At 52.6% G+C, this 20,638-nt stretch overlaps 1 protein-coding gene across 1 annotated transcript in view; it reads left to right on the forward strand.

Moving 5' to 3' along the window:
• The first annotated feature begins 5,097 nt into the window (after positions 1 to 5,097).
• Positions 5,098 to 20,638, forward strand: part of Mpped1 (metallophosphoesterase domain containing 1) — a 74,175-nt gene continuing 58,634 nt past the window's right edge. The window contains exons 1-3 of the mRNA XM_032918772.1: positions 5,098 to 5,291; positions 12,871 to 13,190; positions 20,417 to 20,598. Of these exons, the coding sequence (XP_032774663.1) occupies positions 12,967 to 13,190; positions 20,417 to 20,598 (406 nt within the window). The 5' untranslated portion in view covers positions 5,098 to 5,291; positions 12,871 to 12,966. The remainder of the gene's footprint in view (positions 5,292 to 12,870; positions 13,191 to 20,416; positions 20,599 to 20,638) is intronic.

Below are 20,638 nucleotides of genomic sequence, written 5' to 3' on the forward strand. Positions count from 1 at the left end.
CTCTGCCTCCCAGACTGGCTTACCTACCTGCTGGTTCTGGATTTCTAGGTGAGGCCACTGTGGGCCACCCAGGAGGCCAGGGCTGGGAGTTAGAAGAGGCTCAGCTGGAGGACCCTGGCCTGATCCAGTTGAGGGAGGGGGGAGGTGTCCGCGTCTCTCCTGGGACAGAGCACACCGGTGGCCCCAGGTTTGTGTTCTAGAGGAGGAGCGGGTGCCCGGGCACCGGGAAGAAGCCACGCACGCCCCTGCACGCGGTGCCTAGCGCGGCGCGCGGCTCCGGAGGTGAGGGCGCCCCGCCCCGCTCCCCTCTCCACGCGCTCGGCGGCTGGGGCTAGGGGCTGCGTGGAGAGGGCGCGGGGCGGCCCCTGAGCGGCAGGATGCGGGCTCCGGGCCCGGGAGGGCGCCGAGGCCCCAGGCGGGCCGGGCGGCCGTGGCGGCCGGGACCCGGGCGGGAGGGCGCGCGGGGCCGGGGCCCGAGGCCGCGATCGCGCTCCTGCAGGGGGCCCGGGCGCGCGGGCGGAGCGGCGCGGCGGCGCGCGGGGCCGGGGCGGCGCGGAGCCGGGCGGGGGGGGGGGGGCGCGGGAGCCCCCGCCCCGCGAAGGAGGAGTCTGGCTCCCACTCGCAGCCTCGGCCGCGCGGCGCAGAGGCCCCGCCCTGCGCGCCGCCCTCGCGGGAGCCGGGCCCCCGCCGCCCCTCCGCGCGCGCTGCTGCTCGCGGCCGCCGAAGAGGAGCCTGGGGCCAGGTAGGACCCGGCCGGGCCGGGAGTGTGAGCGGCCGGGCGAGGGCGGCGGGCCGGAGGGGGCGCGGCCGGGACCCTGTCCCCGCACCCAGGGGCCCCGCGCGCCCGCAAAGTTACTTTGGCCGCCTCTGCCTTGCCTGGGGCGCGCGGCCCCGGGTCGGCCACCGCCGCTGCGCAGCCCGCGGGGCCGGTGCGGACGGGAGGGGGCTCGGTCGGGGCCGCGCGGTCAGTGAAACTTTTCCCAGGCTGGCCGGCTGCTGTTGGAGTAGCCGGTGGGAGAAGAGGGCTGGTGGGGTGCAAGTGATGATGGGGGTGGTAACAATAGCCACCTCCTGTTGTGGAGAGCCTACTGTGTGCTGCCAGCCTCTGTTGACACTCGGAGGAGAGGGGTGAGGAGGGGGACGGATGTTGGTCAAGTGGCTACTTTTGCTGGGCATTGCTGGGAACTTCGCTAACATCCATGCGTCGTCCATCCATCCACCCATCTACCCATTCATCATCCTTCCTTCACTCATTCAACACACTTATTGCTCTCTGCTGTGCCCCCTCGGGGGCTTCAGCGATTAACCAGACAGCACCCAGTCCTTCAGGACAGTATTTCATGGACGAGCTAAAAGCTGGTCGGCTTCTGTGTGTTTATTTTGGGACATGCTACAGGAGAGAGAATTCAAGCCCAGCCTCCCTGGATTCAGGCAGGGGCAGAGGAGTGATGTTGTGTGAAAGAGGCTAGGAGGCGAGTCTTAGGAGTTGAAGATAGTGGTCTTCCATCACCCCCTCCCCGGTACCCCCCTCCCTGGGCCCAGTCTCCAGGTTCACTGGAGTCAGGATACAACACATTGGAACCGGATGCCATCCCTGTCCAGCTAGTCTGGTGGGATTGTCTCCTCCTCACTATTGGACTGTCCTTTTTCCTTCAGCATCTTTTCAGAATTGCAGCCCCCCCCCCCCGCGCCCCTCCACTTCTTCCCCTGAATGGCTGGGAGGAGAACGAACTGTTAACAATTGTAAAATTAAACCCGGCAAACAAAAGTGAGGCAACGTTGAATGGTTGGGCTCCTTGCAGGTTTATGAATGGTGGTGGCAGACTTGCTATATTAGGGGGCTGTTGGGGGGGGGAGGACCTCTCAGGCACTAATCATGTGAACACCCCAACTGGCCTTGGCCAAAGGAAAATTAAAACAACTTCACTAGTACTTGGCACGGGACTAAAAATGCCTTGGGGGAGGCTGGACAGTCTCTGAGGTGACTGCTCCATCTCAGCTAGAAGCCAAGGCATTAGGAGACCATCTGGGTAGGGTACCCAGGCAGGGGAGAACACCAGGCTTTGGAGCTGGTGGTCACAGGGAGGCGTCTGGAACAAGGCACAGTCTGCAGGGGACTGCTCTGTGGGAGCATGCATGCTAATCTGTGCGCCACCCGTCTCCCTGCAAATTGGCTTTCCGAGTGGCAGCCCCTCAACACGTATAAAAAATCCCCTTTTGCTCAAGATGGATTTCAGTGAAATGGTTGACTCTCTTCCAGTTTCCCGAGAGTTGGAACAGTGTTAATTGGCCCATGGTCGCTCAAAAGACAATGTTTGGTCTTGAACATCTATTATCGTGTGTTCGGAAATAGTTGTTAGTAGGGATGCCTCCTGATTTACTCCTCGGCCTGAGGGATTTGGGAAGATCTGGAGAGTAAATTAGATTCCTTTACGGTGATGAGGGTCAGCCCCGAATGGGGCGTGTTGGTGACACAGTTGAGGGGTGAGCGCTTTGTGGTGTGCTGATTAGGGCCATTCACGCTCACCCAGACAGATGCCTCAAATTTAGGCACCACTGGACCAGGTCTAGGCTTATGTAGGAGATAGCAATTTCTCGAAGGGCCCAGCTTGTATCAGGAAGACTCTGCCAGACCCTTGGGGCTGCACTCAAGTAAATCAGCTTTATAAAAATATTTGGTCCGCCCATGGGGCTGCTAAATACTTCACCCATCCAAAGTGAGTTCATTCGTTCTCTCTTGAACTTGCTACCGGTTCACCCAGGCAGTGGCAGCCGATTGTCTGTTCACCACACACAGGACACAGCTCCCTCCATTAAGGATGGAGGCTGGATTTCACTGAAGAAGCACAGGGAGGATGGGGTAGGGTGAGGGGGAGGTGAGATCAGCAGGTTCTGGACCTCTGGAAAGGAGGAAGCCATTGCCAAAATGTAGTTGGTGTTTAATCTCTTCGAATGCCTTCAGTCTTCCAACCTCAGGCCTGCGAGCGGTCACGAAGAGTGGGGTAGAGGAAATGAATGGGCCAGGCAAGTCTTCCAACAAGTAAATATGACACGCAGAAAAACATGCAATTAGCGGAGGTTAGTGAATGCCTTTCAAGTCCCCAGTGCAGCAGTTAAGGGTGGAGTTTCTCCCTTATCCCGGAACTGTCTGTCAAAATCCTTGAAGTGATAACGTGACACGTCTCTCCCGCTAACCCTCCCTCACCAGAACAAAAAGAGGGTCTTTGCGTGTGGCTGCCCTACAGCACGCTCCTGTTCCTGGAATTCTTTCCAGTCAACCTTTGTCTGCACCTCAGAATTGAAGGGGCCTGTAGCCAGCCCTGCCTTCTTTAGGGGCTCAGGCCCAGAAATAGGTTCTCAGGCATATCCTGACCCATGAGCCAAGTTGCTGGCCCCTCGAGGTGAAAGGCAAGCTTGCTCACAGGGTCTCCTTTCTACCACAATGTTGTACCCCCTGGCTAGATACATCTGACACCCAGGGTCCAGGGAGAAAGGCAGGCAAAGGTGGTACTTTCTGAAACAAGGACCATTTAGCCTGCTAGCACCGTACAGAGACTGCCACTGATATTGCTCAGGTTGAGTCTGAAGAGGAGCTTAAGAAGTGAGATGCCAAAGGAACTCCTAGGGAAGGAGAGAAAAAGAAACAGCCAGAAAGCGAGTCCCTCCTTGGAGGTGGCACCAGACAGAAGCACTGCCAGATTCATTCAGTTCGCTGTGGCGGTCTTGGTGACCTGGCTGGCAGGATGTCCCTGACACAAATGGTTTCCTTTATTTCAATTTTTTTTCCCTCTAATGATAGAAGGCTTAATTATGCTCTGTTCTTATTTTCAACACTTAGCGGGGCAATCCCAATTTCATAAAAACAAGAACAAAACAAAAAACCAACCAACAAACAAAAAGACAGACAGACAAAAAAAAAAAATTAACGAGTCAAGATTATATGTTTGCTTGGAACTCAAATAGTGACTTGGGGCGAGGGGTCTTCTCTGTGGACTTTTCTTCTATGAACTTGGCCAGTAAACTGTCAGAACCTGGTCATTCAACATGTATGGAACACATCTCTCTCTCTCTCTCTCTCTCTCTCTCTCTCTCTCTCTCTCTCTCTCTCTCTCCTTTCTGCTTCCTTTCTTCACTACGGACACCTGCAGGATCACCCACCTATCACAGCCCTCCCCTTTCCATCCCTTCTCTCGAGAGGCCTTGAGGCAGGGCTGGTACCTATGGAGGGACTTTCAGCACCACCGGGCTCATTCCGTTGCTCTAAGGAGAGAATGATGTCGGCTTCCTATTTCCAGCAGGCGTATCACCCCCTTCCTTTCCATTTCCTCTTCTTGCTTTTTTCCCCCCTGTACCAAGCTACAGCCGCAAAGCTGCGTAATGCACCGCACCTGAGAAATGCAAGCCCCTTCCCGCATGGTGCCTGCTCCCTCCTCTGTGCTTTTGGGCATCTGTGGAGAAGACCAGTGTGCTCTCCCCCCCCCCAACACGCCCACCCCTGGTTTCCTGCCTAGTCTGGGTATGGGAGTGGAGAATGGAATTTACCTTGTGTAGGTTTTGTCATTTGGGCACATTAGTTAATTGATCACACTTTAGAAGTTTAATCCTTAATTGCAAATTCCCAAATGAGCACAAAAAAAAATTAGACCTGAGCTTGTCTCTGAAGCAGCCCCTCACCCCAGGACTCCTGAGCGGATCCCTGACAGCGCTGACGTGGTTATTCCTCAGAGGCGTCTAATAGATTTCCACAAGAGCCTTCAATCCACACTTACTTTCTTCGCAAATTGGATTTGCATGTCAAGCCACTGAGTCCTCCGTGCCTTACCTCCATCCCAGCCACGTAACACCTTAAAGTGCTGAGTGTGAGCTGTGTGTGTGTGTGTGTGTGTGTGTGTGTGTGTGTGTGTGTGGAGACCATATCGAGCAGCCTCCTCGCCATAGCCCATGATCACTCAGGCCTCTAAGAGTTCTGTTTTGATAACTAACACACAGTGCTGTGTGGAAGGGGGAAACATGGGATGGGTCCTCTCTCTGTTCCTTTCACGATTGTGGTTCTGCTAGATGATATGGAAGTCCCGAGAATTGCAGTCGCTTATGGAGTGGAGCGCTGGTTTGTAGTCATATTTCTTTCTCTGCCTGGGCTGGGCAGCTTCTGCTCGCCTCCAGTCCCCGTGCGTGCGGTGGGAACGGAGACTAGTCTGGATTTGGAGATGAGCTGGGTGAACCCACCGAATCTGTGTCTCCAGTGAAGGGAATAAGTGAGCAGCTATTTGTGGCAGCCAGGACACGATCCAGTAAGTAGCACTCTCGATGGTTCTGGAATAAAAGTACATAATTAGAAAAGGAAGCGGCACTGACTTGGGGGAGGGGCGGCTGAGGAATTAGAAAAGGAGCTTTAAAATCTTATAGTCCTGCATTCAACACGGGCCCGGCTAAAAGGTTTTTAAGTGGTAAATGCTTTAAAAAGTCACTTGTGGTTGATCCTCTCTGGGGCATGGGGTCTCTTTTCACTCCATCTGTGGGTCTTTGCCGCCACTCAGCTCCCCCGCTCATCTGCCAAGCCTTGGATGCCAGTTGCCGGCCAAGGTTTCTTGTCAATGGAGGCATGCAGTGGATACAGAGGGAGGCCAGACGCAGGCCCTGTTAGTTATTTCGGGACCTCGTGAGACGGGCTTTGAGCCGCACCTCCCCTGCCACCCCACCCTGTCACAGGGCTGCTTCTTTTACCTTTCTTTGAATCCTTCTGCATTTTTTTTATTATTTTATTTTTTGTATCCTCTATGATAGTTTCAGTTCAGCATTAGTCAAATGCATATTTTTAATGCTCAGACGAAATAAGGAAAGAATATACAGTCGAAAGTGAGTTTTGAGCTAGTATGGAGATTATGGTTTGAAAAAATCCTCCCCAAACCTCCATTCCTCCTACTTAAACAAATTATTTATTACATTTTAAAACGTGTGTGTGTGTGTGTGTGTGTGTGTGTGTGTGTGTGTGTGTGTGTGTGCATGCCACGTCCCACACGGAGGTTAACTGACAGAGCCTGTGTGAGTCAGTTAGGCCTTCCACTATATGGATTGGTGGGGGCAGAACTCTGGTCATCAGGCTGGGCTGCAGGTGCTGATGCTGGCCTGGCCAATCACTTCAAACCCCTCAGGACTTTTCTGCTTAGTGTTATCAGCTGCCTTTTTTGCCTGTGGGGACTGACCACACAGGGAGCGTTAGTATGTTTTTTGTTTGTTCTCCGGTGACATTTGCTACATTCTAACAAAAGCCTGCACAAGCAGCATCTCTCCAGAGCTGGCTCGGTGTAGCTTTGCTCTGAGCCAGCACCCGGTGTGATCACGGCACTTTGGACTGGCTGGTTTAAAGCGGCTGGGATGCTCCCGCTACCCTGCTTGCAGTCAAGGCATGCGGGAGAGTAGTCAAGGGAAGCTGGACTTGGAGTTCTTGCAGCTGCTGCTGCTGTGATGACTGGTATCTCCCGTTCAGCCGTGGATGGTTGGTCGAGTTCTAGACTTGGCACCTCTATACTGTCCTTGCTTCTGTTTTTGTTAAAGGTGTCCCTAGAAGAGATACACAGGTGGCTTTTTGAAGTGGTCCCCTTTGATCTGGCCAGAGGCAAACTTACCTTTCCAATCTGAACACTTCTGGGAGCCAGGCCGAGGCTGATGACTATGGCCCAGGACCTGCAGGCTGCAGTCAGCACTGTCCGGGGGTCATAGACTTTGAGAAGCCATGGTATAGGAAGAGGTGGGTGCTTGAATAATGCAGCAAAATAAATATAGCTCCAGGCAGTGCCAGTCCACCTGTCCAGCATCTTGCTTCAGCACCTCCTCTGCTATTGATGCTCTGTACTCAGGGACCCTTCTTGGTCTTTCTCTTCTTTCTGGTCTTTGGTACGTGAAGGTCAGTGAGCTTCACAGCTGGGTAGAGGTTTCTCTCAGGCTGCGGACTCTTCTACTCTGCCTTCTTATGTGGGAGACCCGGAGCGTCTGCTGTTTCTGCCGACTCTAGGGCCTTGAATACCAGGCGGATCCTCTTATCCCCAGCTCTGCCACAAGACCAGGTCTCTGGAGTCCCACAGCTCTAGTCCCAGGTCTCTGGTGTGTCCCAGGGGAGGGCAAGAACGTATTGGGCCAAGCAGTGCTCAGCAGAGCTAGAAACATAGTCACGGAGTGCGTACTGAGTGTGTCTCCCTACGGAGTGTGTACTGAGTGTATCTCCCTACGGAGTGTGTACTGAGTGTGTCTCCCTACGGAGTGCGTACTGAGTGTGTCTCCCTACGGAGTGTGTACTGAGTGTGTCTCCCTACCTGTTTCAGGTCAGAGCACCGTGCCTTGCATAGTGATGAGGCAGGAGAGGAGGGCTCTGGGGCCCCTAGGACTTCAGGCAGAGGAGGGAGCTTGTAGTCATTTGAAAATCTCTGCTGAAGTCTCAGAAGTCCCCGGAAGAACTCTGGGCTTCATTGGAACCATCTTATCTGAACCGATGAGACACTTAAGTACCCACTGTGGGTTGGAGCCTCAGTCATGTGAGGGAGAGTCAGAATCTGCACATTTGCCACAAGAGTCCAGATCTGGAGTGGTGAAAGTTAATTTTAAACATGGTCTCTCCGATGCAAAGGCTCTGGGTGTATCCATGCATTCATGTAGCCATCTGTCAGTCATCCATTCACAATCCATTCATCTGTGTGTTCATCCACCCACCCATGCATCCATGCATCCATGCATCCACCCATGTATCTGTGCATCCACTCATGCATCTGTGCATCCATCTATCCCCACATCCATCATCCCCCCATGCCTTCATGCATCCATTCACCCATGCATCCATGCACTCACTCATGTATCCATCCATGCATCCACCCATGCATCCATGCATGCACCCATGCATCCATGCATCCACCCATGTATCTGTGCATCCACCCATGCATCCATGCATCCACTCATGTATCCATCCATCTATGCACCCACTCATGTATGCATCCATCCATCTACCTGTCTATCCACACATCCATGCATCCATGCATCCATGCACCCACTCATGTGTGCATCCGTCCATCTACCTGTCTATCCATGCACCCACCCATCTGTTTATCCATCTATGATGCCTGCATCTATCCATCCATACATCTATTTGTCCATGCATACATCCATCATCCATCATCTTATACAGTGGTTCCTCATATATCTCAGGTGCAGGACCAGGACCAGTTTTGGGGGCTATGATCAGGGATGCTTTGGGGGCAATGGGTGGAGGCTCTGATGTAGCCTAGGAAGGCTTGGTAGAACATCATCTCCAAGGCCTGGAGCCAGGAAACAGATGGTCAACCCCAGGGGCAGAGTGTAGTGAGAAGTGCCTGTGTGGAGGCTCCTGCATATACCTTATAGCCAAGAAAGTCCCAGTGGCTGAGCTGGGGCTGAGGAGTGAAAGGAAGGTGTTGTCCTGGTGTGTCTGGGGTTGCCGGCTTTCCAGGAGGGCAACAGCTACTCCTAGAATGTTGGGTGTTCCAGAGGGAGTGGGGCAGACTGAGTTTTAGGTACCCCTGGAGACTGGTGTGGAGTGGCAGTAGTGACGGAGTCTAGACCTCAGCAGAAGGCCAGGCAAAGCTGGGGTGTATCTGTGGGAGCTGAAATGGGACCTTTACTTTCTGTGTAGTGGGATCTCAGCTTGGCCTGCTTCTCAGTGTCCCAGTCAACACCAGAGAAAGGCTGTCTTAGAAGAGACAAGACTTAAGCCAGTCCACAAATGGAGGGAATGTGTCAATCGGTGCTGGACTAGGCCCAGAACTGTCAAACGATTTTCTTACTGGGGCTTTATGGAGAGGAGGACAGGAGGCTCCTTCCGTCCTCTCTTTTACTCCAAGGGGAGACTAATACAGAAGTAGGAAGAATGTAGGTGATGTGCCCAGCATCCCACAGCACAGTATCACCTGAACTCATGCCCTGTGACCTCTTCATCCCAGAGACCTGTTGACAACCAGGCAGAGGGACAATAACAGGAGGGCCATCAGCAATGTTCCTCTGCTTCAGGGCCTCTGAACTTGCTGCCCCTCTGCCATACTCTCTTTCCCAGGCTCGGGGCATGGCTGGGTCACTCACCTCTCCTAATAGGTGATATCTTTGTAAATACGCCTTTTGTGATCACCCAATGTACAGCAATCTCACTGCATGCTACCCCATTTTTACACTGTTTTCTGGAGGCAAGCTACTTCTGAAAACACATTTTCTGTTTATGTACGCACTTACCCCCTCCCCCTTATTCCTTGGGGATGGGGCCTCTTTCCATTTTCAGGGTTTTCTGTTTATATCTATGTATCTATCTGTGTATCTATCTATGTATCTAGGTATCTATCTATGTATCTATGTATCTATGTATCTTTGTATCTATGTATCTATCTGTGTATCTATGTATCTATGTATCTATGTATGTATGTATCTATGTATCTATCTAATTTATTTTGCATAGGGGACAGGGACAGCAAGTCGGGGGCTGAGGATGTATTTGTTAAACAACATGGATTCCTTCCTTTCTTCCTCCATTGCTCTCTTCTTTCCTCCCTCCATCTCTGCCTCTCACCCCACCCTAGTGTAGTCCTGACAGGCCCCCTTTTCCCCCAGGACCTTCTAGGTCACGCCACTGGACAGGGAGCCAGGACTCAAATCAGTCACTCACCACACCATGCACACTTGGTGCTCTGTTTTGGGAACCAGGTGTGAGCGTTTCCTAGCTAAAAGCCATTTCCGGGGAAGCTCTTCTCCCTCAGTGGACTGCAGAGCTGAATGCGGGTATGCTGGCGGCAGCGGCTGCAACAGCCCCATAAACACGAAGTGGAAGCTCGGGAGGAGGCACTGGGTTCCGGGTTCCCTTGGTTTCTCTAGGCAGGACCTTCGGTGAGTCCTCTTCAGGGGAAGTACAGCATGGCACAGTAGGCTCGGCACCCGGGACTCTCTGCCTGCCTCTTCTCTCTGAGTCTTTTGCCTGCCAGGCAGCTTTTCCACCGAGGTGTCTCTGCCGACACCTGCTTCCCCGGGGACAGCGTGTGTGTGTGTGTGTGTGTGTGTGTGTGTGTGTGTGTGTGTGTGTGTGTGCGCGCGCGCGTGTGTGTGAGTGTATGGTCACGTGCCTGCGTGCCTGGGTGCCTGCGTGCCCACATGTGTGGCCCTGCACTCCTCTTTATCTAAGCCCGGCCCAGTGTGGCCAGCACCCTGATAGGCTGATGGAATGGGGATGGCATGGGAAGAGGATCGAGGCTCCTCAGACACCCATCTACTGCCAGGCCTGTGCTGGGTGCTAGGGAAGGAGTCTGGCCAGACACTGTCCATCCATGCACGCATCTGTCAATGTATCTATCCCATCTGTCTGTATGTCTGTCCGTCCATCCATCCATCCATCCATCCATCCATATTTTTCAGCATCTTTGAAGCTTTGGGATGGGTCCCTGGGAGAGGCTAATGTGAGATCATAACAGCTTGCCTTTGTTCAGCATTTGCTGTGTGCCACAAGGCCTTGTGACAGTTTACATGGACATCATCTTGTCATAAGAAGCAGGGACTATGGGATTATTGTCCTCTTCATTTTGTGGGTGACCCAACAGCCCATGGGTGACCAGACAGCCCAAGGGAGCGTAGGGCACACTGGTCACAGCTGGTGGCATACAGGGGTGACTCAGGGAGACAAATGCTCTGCCCTCATCAGATACTCAGGCTTCTCACAGGACCCCAGCAGGAAAGTCCTTGTCCAAGACCTTGTCTGCTCAGAGGCGAAGGGTGAGACAGGAGGACAGTGACTCAGATGGGGAGAGCAGGATGGGGCCAGATGCTTTGGGCTGGTGTTTCATCTCTCCCTCCCTCTCCCTCCCTCCTTCCCTCTTTCCCTCCCTCCCTCCGTTTCTTTTTCATTTAAAAATACCTTTTAAAATGATTTATTTAGTTTTAGTACGTGCATTGGTGTTTTGCCTGCCTGCATGTCTGTGTGAGGTGTCAGATCCTCTGGAACTGGAGCTGCAGATGGTCGTGAGCTGCCGTGTTGGTGCTGGGAATTGAACCTGGGTCCTCTGGAAGAGCACTCAGTGCTCATAACTGCTGAGCCACAAGGTCTTATGTAGTCCAGGCGAGCCTCAAACTTACTGTGTAGGGGAGCATGATTTTATCTCCTGACCACCTTCTCTCTCTCTCTCTCTCTCTCTCTCTCTCTCTCTCTCTCTCTCTCTCTCTCCCTTGTCCTCTCAAGTGCTGTGCTTACAGATGTATCTCATTACATGTATGCAGCTCTCCTGGTCTTTTGTTTGTTTTGCTTTGCTTTTTTGAGAGGAGGTCTGAAACTCACCACAATCCTCCTGCCTCAGCCTCCTGAGACTATGGAGGTACTCTCCCTTGCTTGCCCCTTTCTCTTCATGTGTTGAGAGGAGAAAGGATTATTGCTATGTTATTTTACCTTGTATGGGTATGATTAAGATTTTTTTTTTAAGAATTAATAACCCGTTTCTCCTTGCACATAATTAAAATGTTCTCCAGTCTCTAATTTTTTGTCATTTTTATAATCCAATTTGTTTTCGGAGTGTGTCAATTCCCTTTCCAAGCACAAAGCAAGGGGATTTTTCTTCCTTTAATGTGCTTGGGATCCCAGTGTCCAGGAATCCTTTAAACTACGTGATTTTCTTCTTGGTTAAATACGGTGCAAACGGGGCCGTCGGAGGGATCTTAAAAAGCACAACACCAAACAACAAGGCAAAACAAAACAAAACAAAACAAACAAACAAACAAAAAAAACCAAAACCAACCCCCCCAAAAAAAAAACCATCAAAACTAAAACCACAACAAACAAACAAAAACCAAACCAAACTAAAAACCCTTCAAGTCTCTGCATGCTCACACAGTTAAATAATTACTGTGAACCGGAATGAGGGAACCACGGTGTCAGTAAGGAGGCACGAAATCACCAGGACAGGACGCTGTCTCACTTGCCGGTTCTGTGCCTTCAGGATCCACACAGCTGGCTCAGAATCTGCTGCAGGGGAGTTTTAGTCCAGTAAAATCATCTGCAAACCACGCCTTCCCACTGAAAGAGAAAGAAAGAAAGAAAAAAAAGAAAGAAAGAAATAAGAAAGCAAGCCCAAGAATTCTCACTGTGATTAATCGGGTCCACAGATTGACAGATCTGGGGTTCCTGGGACCTTGATGGGGGCTAGGCACGGCACTGGGAGGGCAGTCCTCTTACTTCAGCTTCCTCCACCCACCCCTGGGGGGCTACCACCCTGCCTCAGCCTAGGAATTTCAAGCAAGGCCACTGCTTGGAAATCCCCTTTCTCTGCGTGCATCTGAAAGATGTCTTGAAGCTAAATTTATGTTGAAGGAGGAATTTTCACCCCGTGCAGTTCCCACCTGCATGGGCTTGCTGGGGTGTGGCCGTGGCTGTGTGGATGTGTTTTGGGGGTTATGTGGGAGGAATCCTTCCTGTTCCCCATATCTGTAAGATAAAAATTTAACTTCCCTGTTTACAAAATACCAGCCATTGTTTCGTCCCCCGACTCAGCTACTCTGTAGGCTCGGAGAATCTTGTTGGAGGGGAAAAAAATGTCTGAAGTATTTAAACATGTTGGACCATGCATGCATCCATCCATGGCATCTCGGCTTTTTTCCCCCATGGTCCCCTCCCTCCGTACTCTCTTCTTTTTTACCAAAGTATATTCATCAAACTGCTGAGATGGAAAGATTTGTAATGAGTTTTTGAGCTGTGTGCGACTGTGTATTTTCCCCCTCCCGTCCCCCCACCCAACCCTCCCTCTCCCTCTTTCTAAATCTTCATCTGACATTAAATAAAACAAATCCCAAACAGATTAACTGTCGCATGGTTCTGCTCCGTCTCTTCAGTCTGTTCGCAGGTCTGGAGGGGGACCCGGCAGTGGCGGCGGTCGTGGTGGTGGCAGCCGTGGTGGTGGGAGATGCCCGGGAGGCCCACGGAGGTCCATGTGGCGCCCTAGGTGGGATGCTGGCATCCTGAAGGCCGAAGCCCTGGCCCTGCTCCCCTGTGGCCTGGGCATGGCGTTCTCCCAGTCCCACGTGATGGCCTCTCGACGGCACCAACATGGCCGACTCATCATCGAGGTGGACGAGTACAGCTCCAATCCCACCCAGGCCTTCACCTTCTACAATATCAACCAGGGCCGCTTCCAGCCACCGCACGTGCAGATGTAAGTGCAGATGCCCAAGGGACCGCTGGGTACAGGGACGGGGGTGCCTCCGGGCTTCAGGTACAGCGGCAAACACACATTCCAGGGCTTGCGGCCCCAAATCGCACTGTGCTGCGGGACCACCCGGGCTGAAGTTGGGAGGGATCTGAGGGAAGCTCCAGACTGGTGACCCCAGGGACCCATATTGCCCCTTCGTCCTGTTTTATTGGACTTGGTGGATACTTCAGAAATGTTTGAAATGAGATGATTTTCCTGAGGGATCTAAGACTTGATGATAAAACCGGAAGTTGTGAACCTCCAGCTCCCTTGTTGGGGCGGGGATGGGGGTGGGGAGGGTGAAGTGAGGTGGAGGTGAGGGTGGAGTTGAGGGGTTGGTGGGGTGGAGCAGAATGAGGGGTGAGGGGGTGGGGTGGGGGTGGGTGGAATATCTAGAGGCCGAGTTTCAGCTATGCTTAGGGGTGTGGCTCATGACTCCTAGTCTGACTTCCTCCAACTTCCCAGAGAGGGAGAAGATCTGGCTGTAGGCCCAGGAGCAGGTTAGGACCCCATCCTGAACTAGCTGTCTCCTCTCCCTTTGTCAGACCCCAGGCTTCTAAATCGTTCTACAAAGGATGTGTGGGCTTCAGAGCCCTCTCCTCTCAGTTACAAACACTTTCTTAGTGTCTCAGGTGCCTTCCTGCTCTGGGCCACGGTCATCTTGATTTCACACGGGGAGTTGGGGGTGGTGGTGGGGGGAGACAGATGACTTCCTACTGACAGGAAGGACACAGCAGCTACTCAGGGTGACCAGGTATTGTGGGGTTCCTAGAAGCCCTTCCCCCAGAACACTAGGTTATCCGTGGGGGTGTAGACCCTAAGCCTCCTCCAGAGAAGGAGCTCTGAGGAGCGAGGGTGTTCATGTGGTCCCAGCATCTGCCACTTAGGGACAAGGTACAATGAATGGGTGAGTTCCCCAAACCCAGCATGCAGAGGGCAGCAGAGCCATGCATGGTCACTCCTTCCTATGTAGCTTCCTTCAATCCCAGGTTCTGTTCTGGGGAGGAAGGCATTGGCCATGGCTGTCCTGTGATATGGAGTGGGATTCCGATATGAAAATGAACTTGGAACAATGCTCATTCCAGTGGGGATTTTACTCCATGTGGTCAGAAGGTGTAGTCTTTGGTGGGTATCTATCTGAACATTACCTCCTTTTCAGCGGGAGAGTGGGGTGCATACTGGAGGGTTTACCAAGGCTTTACGCCCCATTGAGGGCACACCTCTTCTTGGCCCTTGGGACCTAGCAGCCTGAGGCCTGTCTGGGCCTGCTTAGTTTCTCTCTTTAGCTGGTGGGATTGGAGATGATACTGAAGTCCCTGAGGCTGGACTTGAGCCTGTCCAGAGGGATTGACTATGAGGAGGGGGTGTTTGGGAAGGGGTATTAGGAGTCCCTGAGCCAAGCAGAAGGGGCAGAAGAGTGGGGCCGCAGGGGATGGGATGAAGAGAGGGTATCTGAGGATTTCAGAGGTACCAGCTGGGTACAGGGGCCTGTGTAGGAGAGAGGGGCCGACTACAGGCCCTGGGGCCAGACTGTCCTGGTAAAGGACAGTGAGGTACTCTTGAGTGACAGTGGGTGTTTCCATTTGACCAGCCAACAGTGGAGGCCAGTCTAACCCCTTTCATTTATTTCTTTGCTCAGGTCCCTTGGAAACAATTAGGCAGCTTGTTGATTAGAAAAATAAGCTGATCTACCCTGGGTAGGGCTCATGTCGCTCTATGCCTCAGTTTCCCCAACTGAAAAGTGCTGTTTGCAGTGGTGTCGACTGTGCATTTGTCTCCGTGCAGCAGAGCCACTGTGGGACACCGTAGCTGTAAAAGCAGTGGAGAAAAAGCATGGTGACTTTCTTGGTGTCTGGCTGGTGTCTCCCTTGTCTGGACCTCTCCCCCTTGGCCTGCTCTATGGAATGCCTCCCCGGGTAGTGAGGGTCCTGGCTTCCATGAGCAATGGGTCTGAATGGCCACAGGGGTGTGGGTAAGGCTTAGGAAGGAGCACAAGGAGAACTTTGAAAGTCTGGGCAGGCACAGGGACCTGGGGCCATGGCCTCCTGTCCCTTCCATTCAGACTCTAGATCTGAGGTTCCCAGGCTGTTGGGGATTTCCCTGGCAAGTGGCCACTCTGCCTGTAGGAGAGGTTTACAGGATGATCTCTGCTCCCTGCCTAGTGATTTATCACCATCAGGGGCTTAGTCTCAGGGGTAAGAGAACGGTGATCCTGTTTAATAAATACACAATTTATATTTAATAATAACAGTGACAGTTCAATGTGGCCTCTGAGTTGTATGGTTTATTCAGTTGCCCCTGAGACCCTGCTGATAAGTAGTCTGTCGTTGCCTGAGTGATGTCTGTCTGGAGCTGGGAACTCTAGCTATGGGTCTTGGGACTGAGAAACCGCAGGGGCTTCTCAGGAGAGCCCTCTAGGCATCAAGACCCTGGGCATGCAGGGGCAGCAGTGGGCAATGGCGGGGTGGGGGCAGGCTACTGGAGTCTGCCATGAAAGGTGGAGATAATTAGTGTTAAGCAAACAGCTCTTCCCTCTGCTCTTTTGGGGTCACTGGAGATATGGGGCAGAACCTTTAAATGTCATCTGGGGCTTCCCAGGCAGTGCTGTTAGCTGAAGAATGTAGAGAAAAGAACGGGAGAGCTAGACTGGGAGGAACCTTCTGTCCCTGGTTCCTGCACCTGACTGGGATCATACCTGATCCACTCTCTGCAGAGGGAAAAACCAGGACTTCTGAGGAGGAGCACACAGAGCCAGGACGCCCACTTGCCCTGTGCACTGAGCTCAACCTGTTCCCTAGCTGAGAGGAAGAGGGCTTAGCCTGGAACTGGGCAGGGGCTGGGGCAAGGCAGGAGGAGAGGACTCAGCCCCGTTCTTTATGCCTAGGCAACAGACATAGTAGCTGTTTCTGCTTCCTGACCTTTCATCCTTCCTCCTGCTTCAAGTCTTGCGTGTGACCACATGTATGTGCATGTGCATGCATGTGTGCACATGGGTGAGATCATGTGCATGTGTGTTTGTGTGTATGCATGTATATTTGTGCACATGTGTGCATTTGTGCACGTGTGTGGGCATGCACACAGGTCTGTGTGTGTGTGTGTGTGTGTGTGTGTGTGTGTGTGTGTGTGTGTGTGTGTGTGTATGCATACATGGAGGCCAGAGATCAACTTCAGGTGTGTCTCCTTCAGGAGCTGTCCACCTGGATTTTGGAGACCTGGTTCTTACCACTAAGGCTAAGTCCATTCCGCCTCCACCTTCCTGGCAATGGGATTACAGGCAGGCTCCTCTGTCCAGTTTTCCTTTGGGTCCTAGGGATTGAACTCAGATTCTTCTGCTTCTGAGACAAATGCTTTCCTGGCTGAGCGTCTCCACAGCCCGACCCTCAAATCCTTGCTTAGGCTGTTCCCTGGTGTGTCTAGTGCTCCACCCCATGTGCTCTGCAGACATCCTGCATGTGCCACTCTCCATGAAGACCTCCAAAGCCCCTGGCCCTGCCCAGATGTAGGTGCTGTTTCCTAGGGAGGCTTGGTTCCCATCTATGACCCTGCTGTGCCTGGGCCCTAGTACAGCAAATGGGAAGACGGAAGGGAACGGGAGGGAGGATGCGTCCAGGAAGAGCCCTGAGGATCTAGGAGGGTCTGAAAGCTCAGAGGTGCCAGCAGAGTGTGCTATCCCAGCTGGAAGGGCAAGGTTGCTGAAGGCTGAGAGGCAGCAGGAAGTACAGGCCAGGCGATGTGCACATGCAGGGTGGCCAGGTCACCTTGGAACCTGCCTGTCTTGGGCAGAGCCCAGACAGAGAGGGTCAGGGGAGCTGACCATTCACGACTTGCCCTGGGCTCTAGGCTCCTCATTTTCAGGGTCCCCAAGCAACAGGGCCAATGTCAGTCCCATGGTGGCATGCATGACAGGAACCTCAGACTTCAGAGCACCATGTTTCTCTGGGGCAACGGAGGGACAACACATCTCTTAGGAGGCCTTTGTGGGTGCTTGACACCAGGCATGTGCTGTTCAGGATGGCTTTTGGGAACAGAGCTGAAGGCATTTTACCCACCGAAGGATCTCCCTAACTCCCTGAAGCCAGGTTCCGTGGCTGAGACTGGGTGAAATAGCCTTTCCCTGAGCCTCAGTTTTGTCATCCGTAAAATGGGAATACCAGCATGATACTGGGCAGAGGGTTATGAGAAGGGGAAGAAAGCAAATGTGGAGACCCTGCTCAGTGTGTGCTGAGCTCCCAGACACTGGGAGTGAAGCTTGCTCTCTTTTCTTGCAAGGTTGGGCAAACAGCTTTGCCGCAGAACTGAGCTGGGGAAAGGAGGCTTTAACTCGCTCTCTGGGGATCTCTAGGCTTCTGTCTTCACTGTGCTCAGAAGCCTCAGGGTGCAGGGAAATAAGGTAAAGTTAATTAAAGAGCTCCGGCTTCCACAGCCGCCCCTGTTGATGAGAGCCCTCGGCTGCCTGGTGGCCAGGTTGCCTTCTAAAGAGTGGATCCCTCCGTGCTCCCGGTGTCTTCTTCTTCCTTTCTCTTGATCTTTTTGAGGTGGTCTTTATAACTTTATGGCATCTATAAAGTGTAAAGTGTGTGTGGTGTATGTGGTATGTGTGTTTGTGTGTGGTGTGTATGTGTGCATGTGTGTATGTGTGTATGTGGTGTATGTATGTGCGTGTATGTGTGTATGTGTGGGGGATGTGGTGTGAGGTGGTGTGTTTGTGTGGGATGTATATGTGTGTGTATTTGTGTGTGTGTGTGTGGTGTATGTGTGTGTGTGGTGTATGTGTGTGTGTGTGTGTGGGGTGTGTGTTTGTGTGTGTGTTTGTGTGTGTGTGTGTATGTGTGTGTGGTTGTGTTTGTTATGGTTGTGTGTGGTGTGTGTGGTGTGTGTGCGTGTGTGTGTGTGGTGTGTGTGGGGTGTGTGGTGTGTGTGTGTGTGTGTGTGTGTGTGTGTGTTGCATGTGCATAAGTGTGATGGGTGGGAGAACAAATGGATTTATTTGGTTTGCCCGAGTTCCTGTGTCTCCCTGTAGTCCCGTGCTGACTTGACGCCCGTGGTCCAGTCAGCACTGTCAGAAGAGTGAAACAGTGTGGAGTACAGGTAGAAACCCCTCCTGGCCCCAGCCTCCTAGTCTGCCTTGGAGAGAAGATGCCTCGTCCCAGAGGACACAGGGAAGGTGAGACTGGCAGGCAGGTTTCCCTTTTACATCTGTTCATACACTGCCTCCTTCTGGAAGCTTCTAGGAACCCGGAGCAGCGATGGTTTTCTCTGATCCTCAGCCCTTCTGTTGCCCCAGCACAACTGGGAACCACAGGGTCACGTTTTAGTCAAATCCATGGCTCCTGGTGAGCAGGATTCTAGCCTGCTCATCTCTCTGACCCTCATTGAGCTTGGAAGTGGGCTTCAATTAGGTCCTCAGGACGTGTGTTAATTGACCACAGAATGTGTGGACAGTCAGAGGAGACGAGAGCCCAGCGCCAACCCAGTGCCTTCCCGGCCAACCATTACTAGACTTATTTGGCAAATTTCTCTGTCTTCCCAGTCAGCTTAGCTCCAAGCTGCCGGGGCTCTGTCTAGGCTTAACAACCCCCAAAGGGGACCAAAGGGTGCTTCCTCCTGTGGTGCCTGAGGGGTGGGGAGAGGCTGGCGTGGTTCCTCCACCTGCTGCAGATCCAGCAGGAGGATGCACCGTGCACATTAGCATGCTGAACCCATGTCTCTCATAAGGTGTTAATTAAATTTCTTCGAAGTATATTGTCTGAAAAAAAAAAGGATAATTAGAAAGATGTCTTTAAAAGTATTTATGTAACTGATACGGTACTGCTTTTGGTTTGACGCATAATTAGATTTAAACACGACTCTTCCAGCGGCATACTCGTTTGGAGAGGGCTGCTTGTTGAAATGTCATCGTGTTGTTTTTAAGCATTGCAAGCCTGGTGAAGTCACCGGGATGCATATATGCTCGGTGAAGAACATGGGACGAGGGCTTGCGGTGGGGTCCTTAGCCAGCCGCTGGGGCTCCTGGGAATGGGGATGTAGCTTATGCTATGCTCTTTGCATTTCTGGAATGTTCTAGCCCAGGTGCAAACCCAGGTCCTGGGTTCTTCTTGTGTCTAAGTGACAGTGGCTGAACGGGGCTCAGGGACCTGGTTTTCTGGCTGCGGGGGTATTGTCTTGCACAATCCCAGAGGGCTCTTGATATCAAAATGACTGAAACTGTCACTTATCTTTTGGGGCCCCTCCCCTGCTGCTCTCCTTGGGGCTGCAGCTTCCGCATCCTTTGCACTGTGCTAAGTGCTGACCTGAGGACCAGTTTTCTTGAATGGATTGGGGATTTCAGGCTACACGGTGTCTGTAAGGACAAGAGTGCCCCCAGGGGTGAAAGATGGTTTGGGGAGGTTGAAAAACAAATCTGCCAAAGCAGAGATAGCCAGCACGGAAGCGTTTCTGTAGCAAAAGCTGCACAGGCCCAGAAGTGATGAGCAAAGCTGGGAAATGCTGCTTTAGTTCAGAACGGCTCGGCTGCAATGGTGGGCGCCGTATGTGGGCATGGTGTTCAGACCCTCATGGCCGTGCTCTGAGGTTCCCACGATGCTCTGACAGAAAACAAAACCAAAAACCAACCAACCAAACAAAAAAACCCAAACAATAAAACAAAACAAAACAACAAAAAAGGAAAAGCAAAACAAACAAACAAAAAAAACCCAAAACAGACGAAGCAGCTTAAAGCAGGAAGGGTTTTTCTTGGTTCATGGTTCGAGGACACAGCCTGTGTCATGGTCGGGGGAAGGGTGGCAGCAGGAGTGTGACATAGCTGGTCACACTGTGCCCGATTCCAGATGACGGCTGCTGCTTACCTCTCCTTTTTAAAATCAGTCTGGAACTCCAACAGTGCCTCCTCCATTCAGGGCAAAACCTTCAGGGGAAACATCCCCATGGACACTCCCAGGCCTGTGTTTTTGCGGTGATCCAAAATTCCACCACAGTAAAGATTAACCCTTACATCACCGGATGGGGGAGGCCGAGGCTCAGGGCACGAGAACATTTTGCTGGGTCCTGCAGAAGGCTGGCCATTTAGCTCATGTCCAGTTGGACACCGAGTCGATGGCTCGGAACATGGGAGGGCTGTATTCTGGACGCACCGCCCTGCAGGATGACAGCTCCGTGGCAACGCTAACCTGCAGCATCTTCTCTCCCCGCAGGGTGGACCCAGTGCCTCACGATGCCCCAAAGCCACCTGGCTACACACGCTTTGTCTGTGTTTCTGACACTCACTCAAGGACAGATCCCATCCAGATGCCCTACGGCGATGTGTTGATCCACGCTGGGGACTTCACGGAGCTGGGGCTCCCAAGCGAGGTGAAGAAGTTCAATGAATGGCTGGGTAGGTCTTGCATGCTGAGTGCACTTGGTGCTTGTGAGGA

Source organism: Rattus rattus, chromosome 1, assembly GCF_011064425.1.
Source record: "Rattus rattus isolate New Zealand chromosome 1, Rrattus_CSIRO_v1, whole genome shotgun sequence".
Classification (NCBI taxonomy): Eukaryota; Metazoa; Chordata; class Mammalia; order Rodentia; family Muridae; genus Rattus; species Rattus rattus.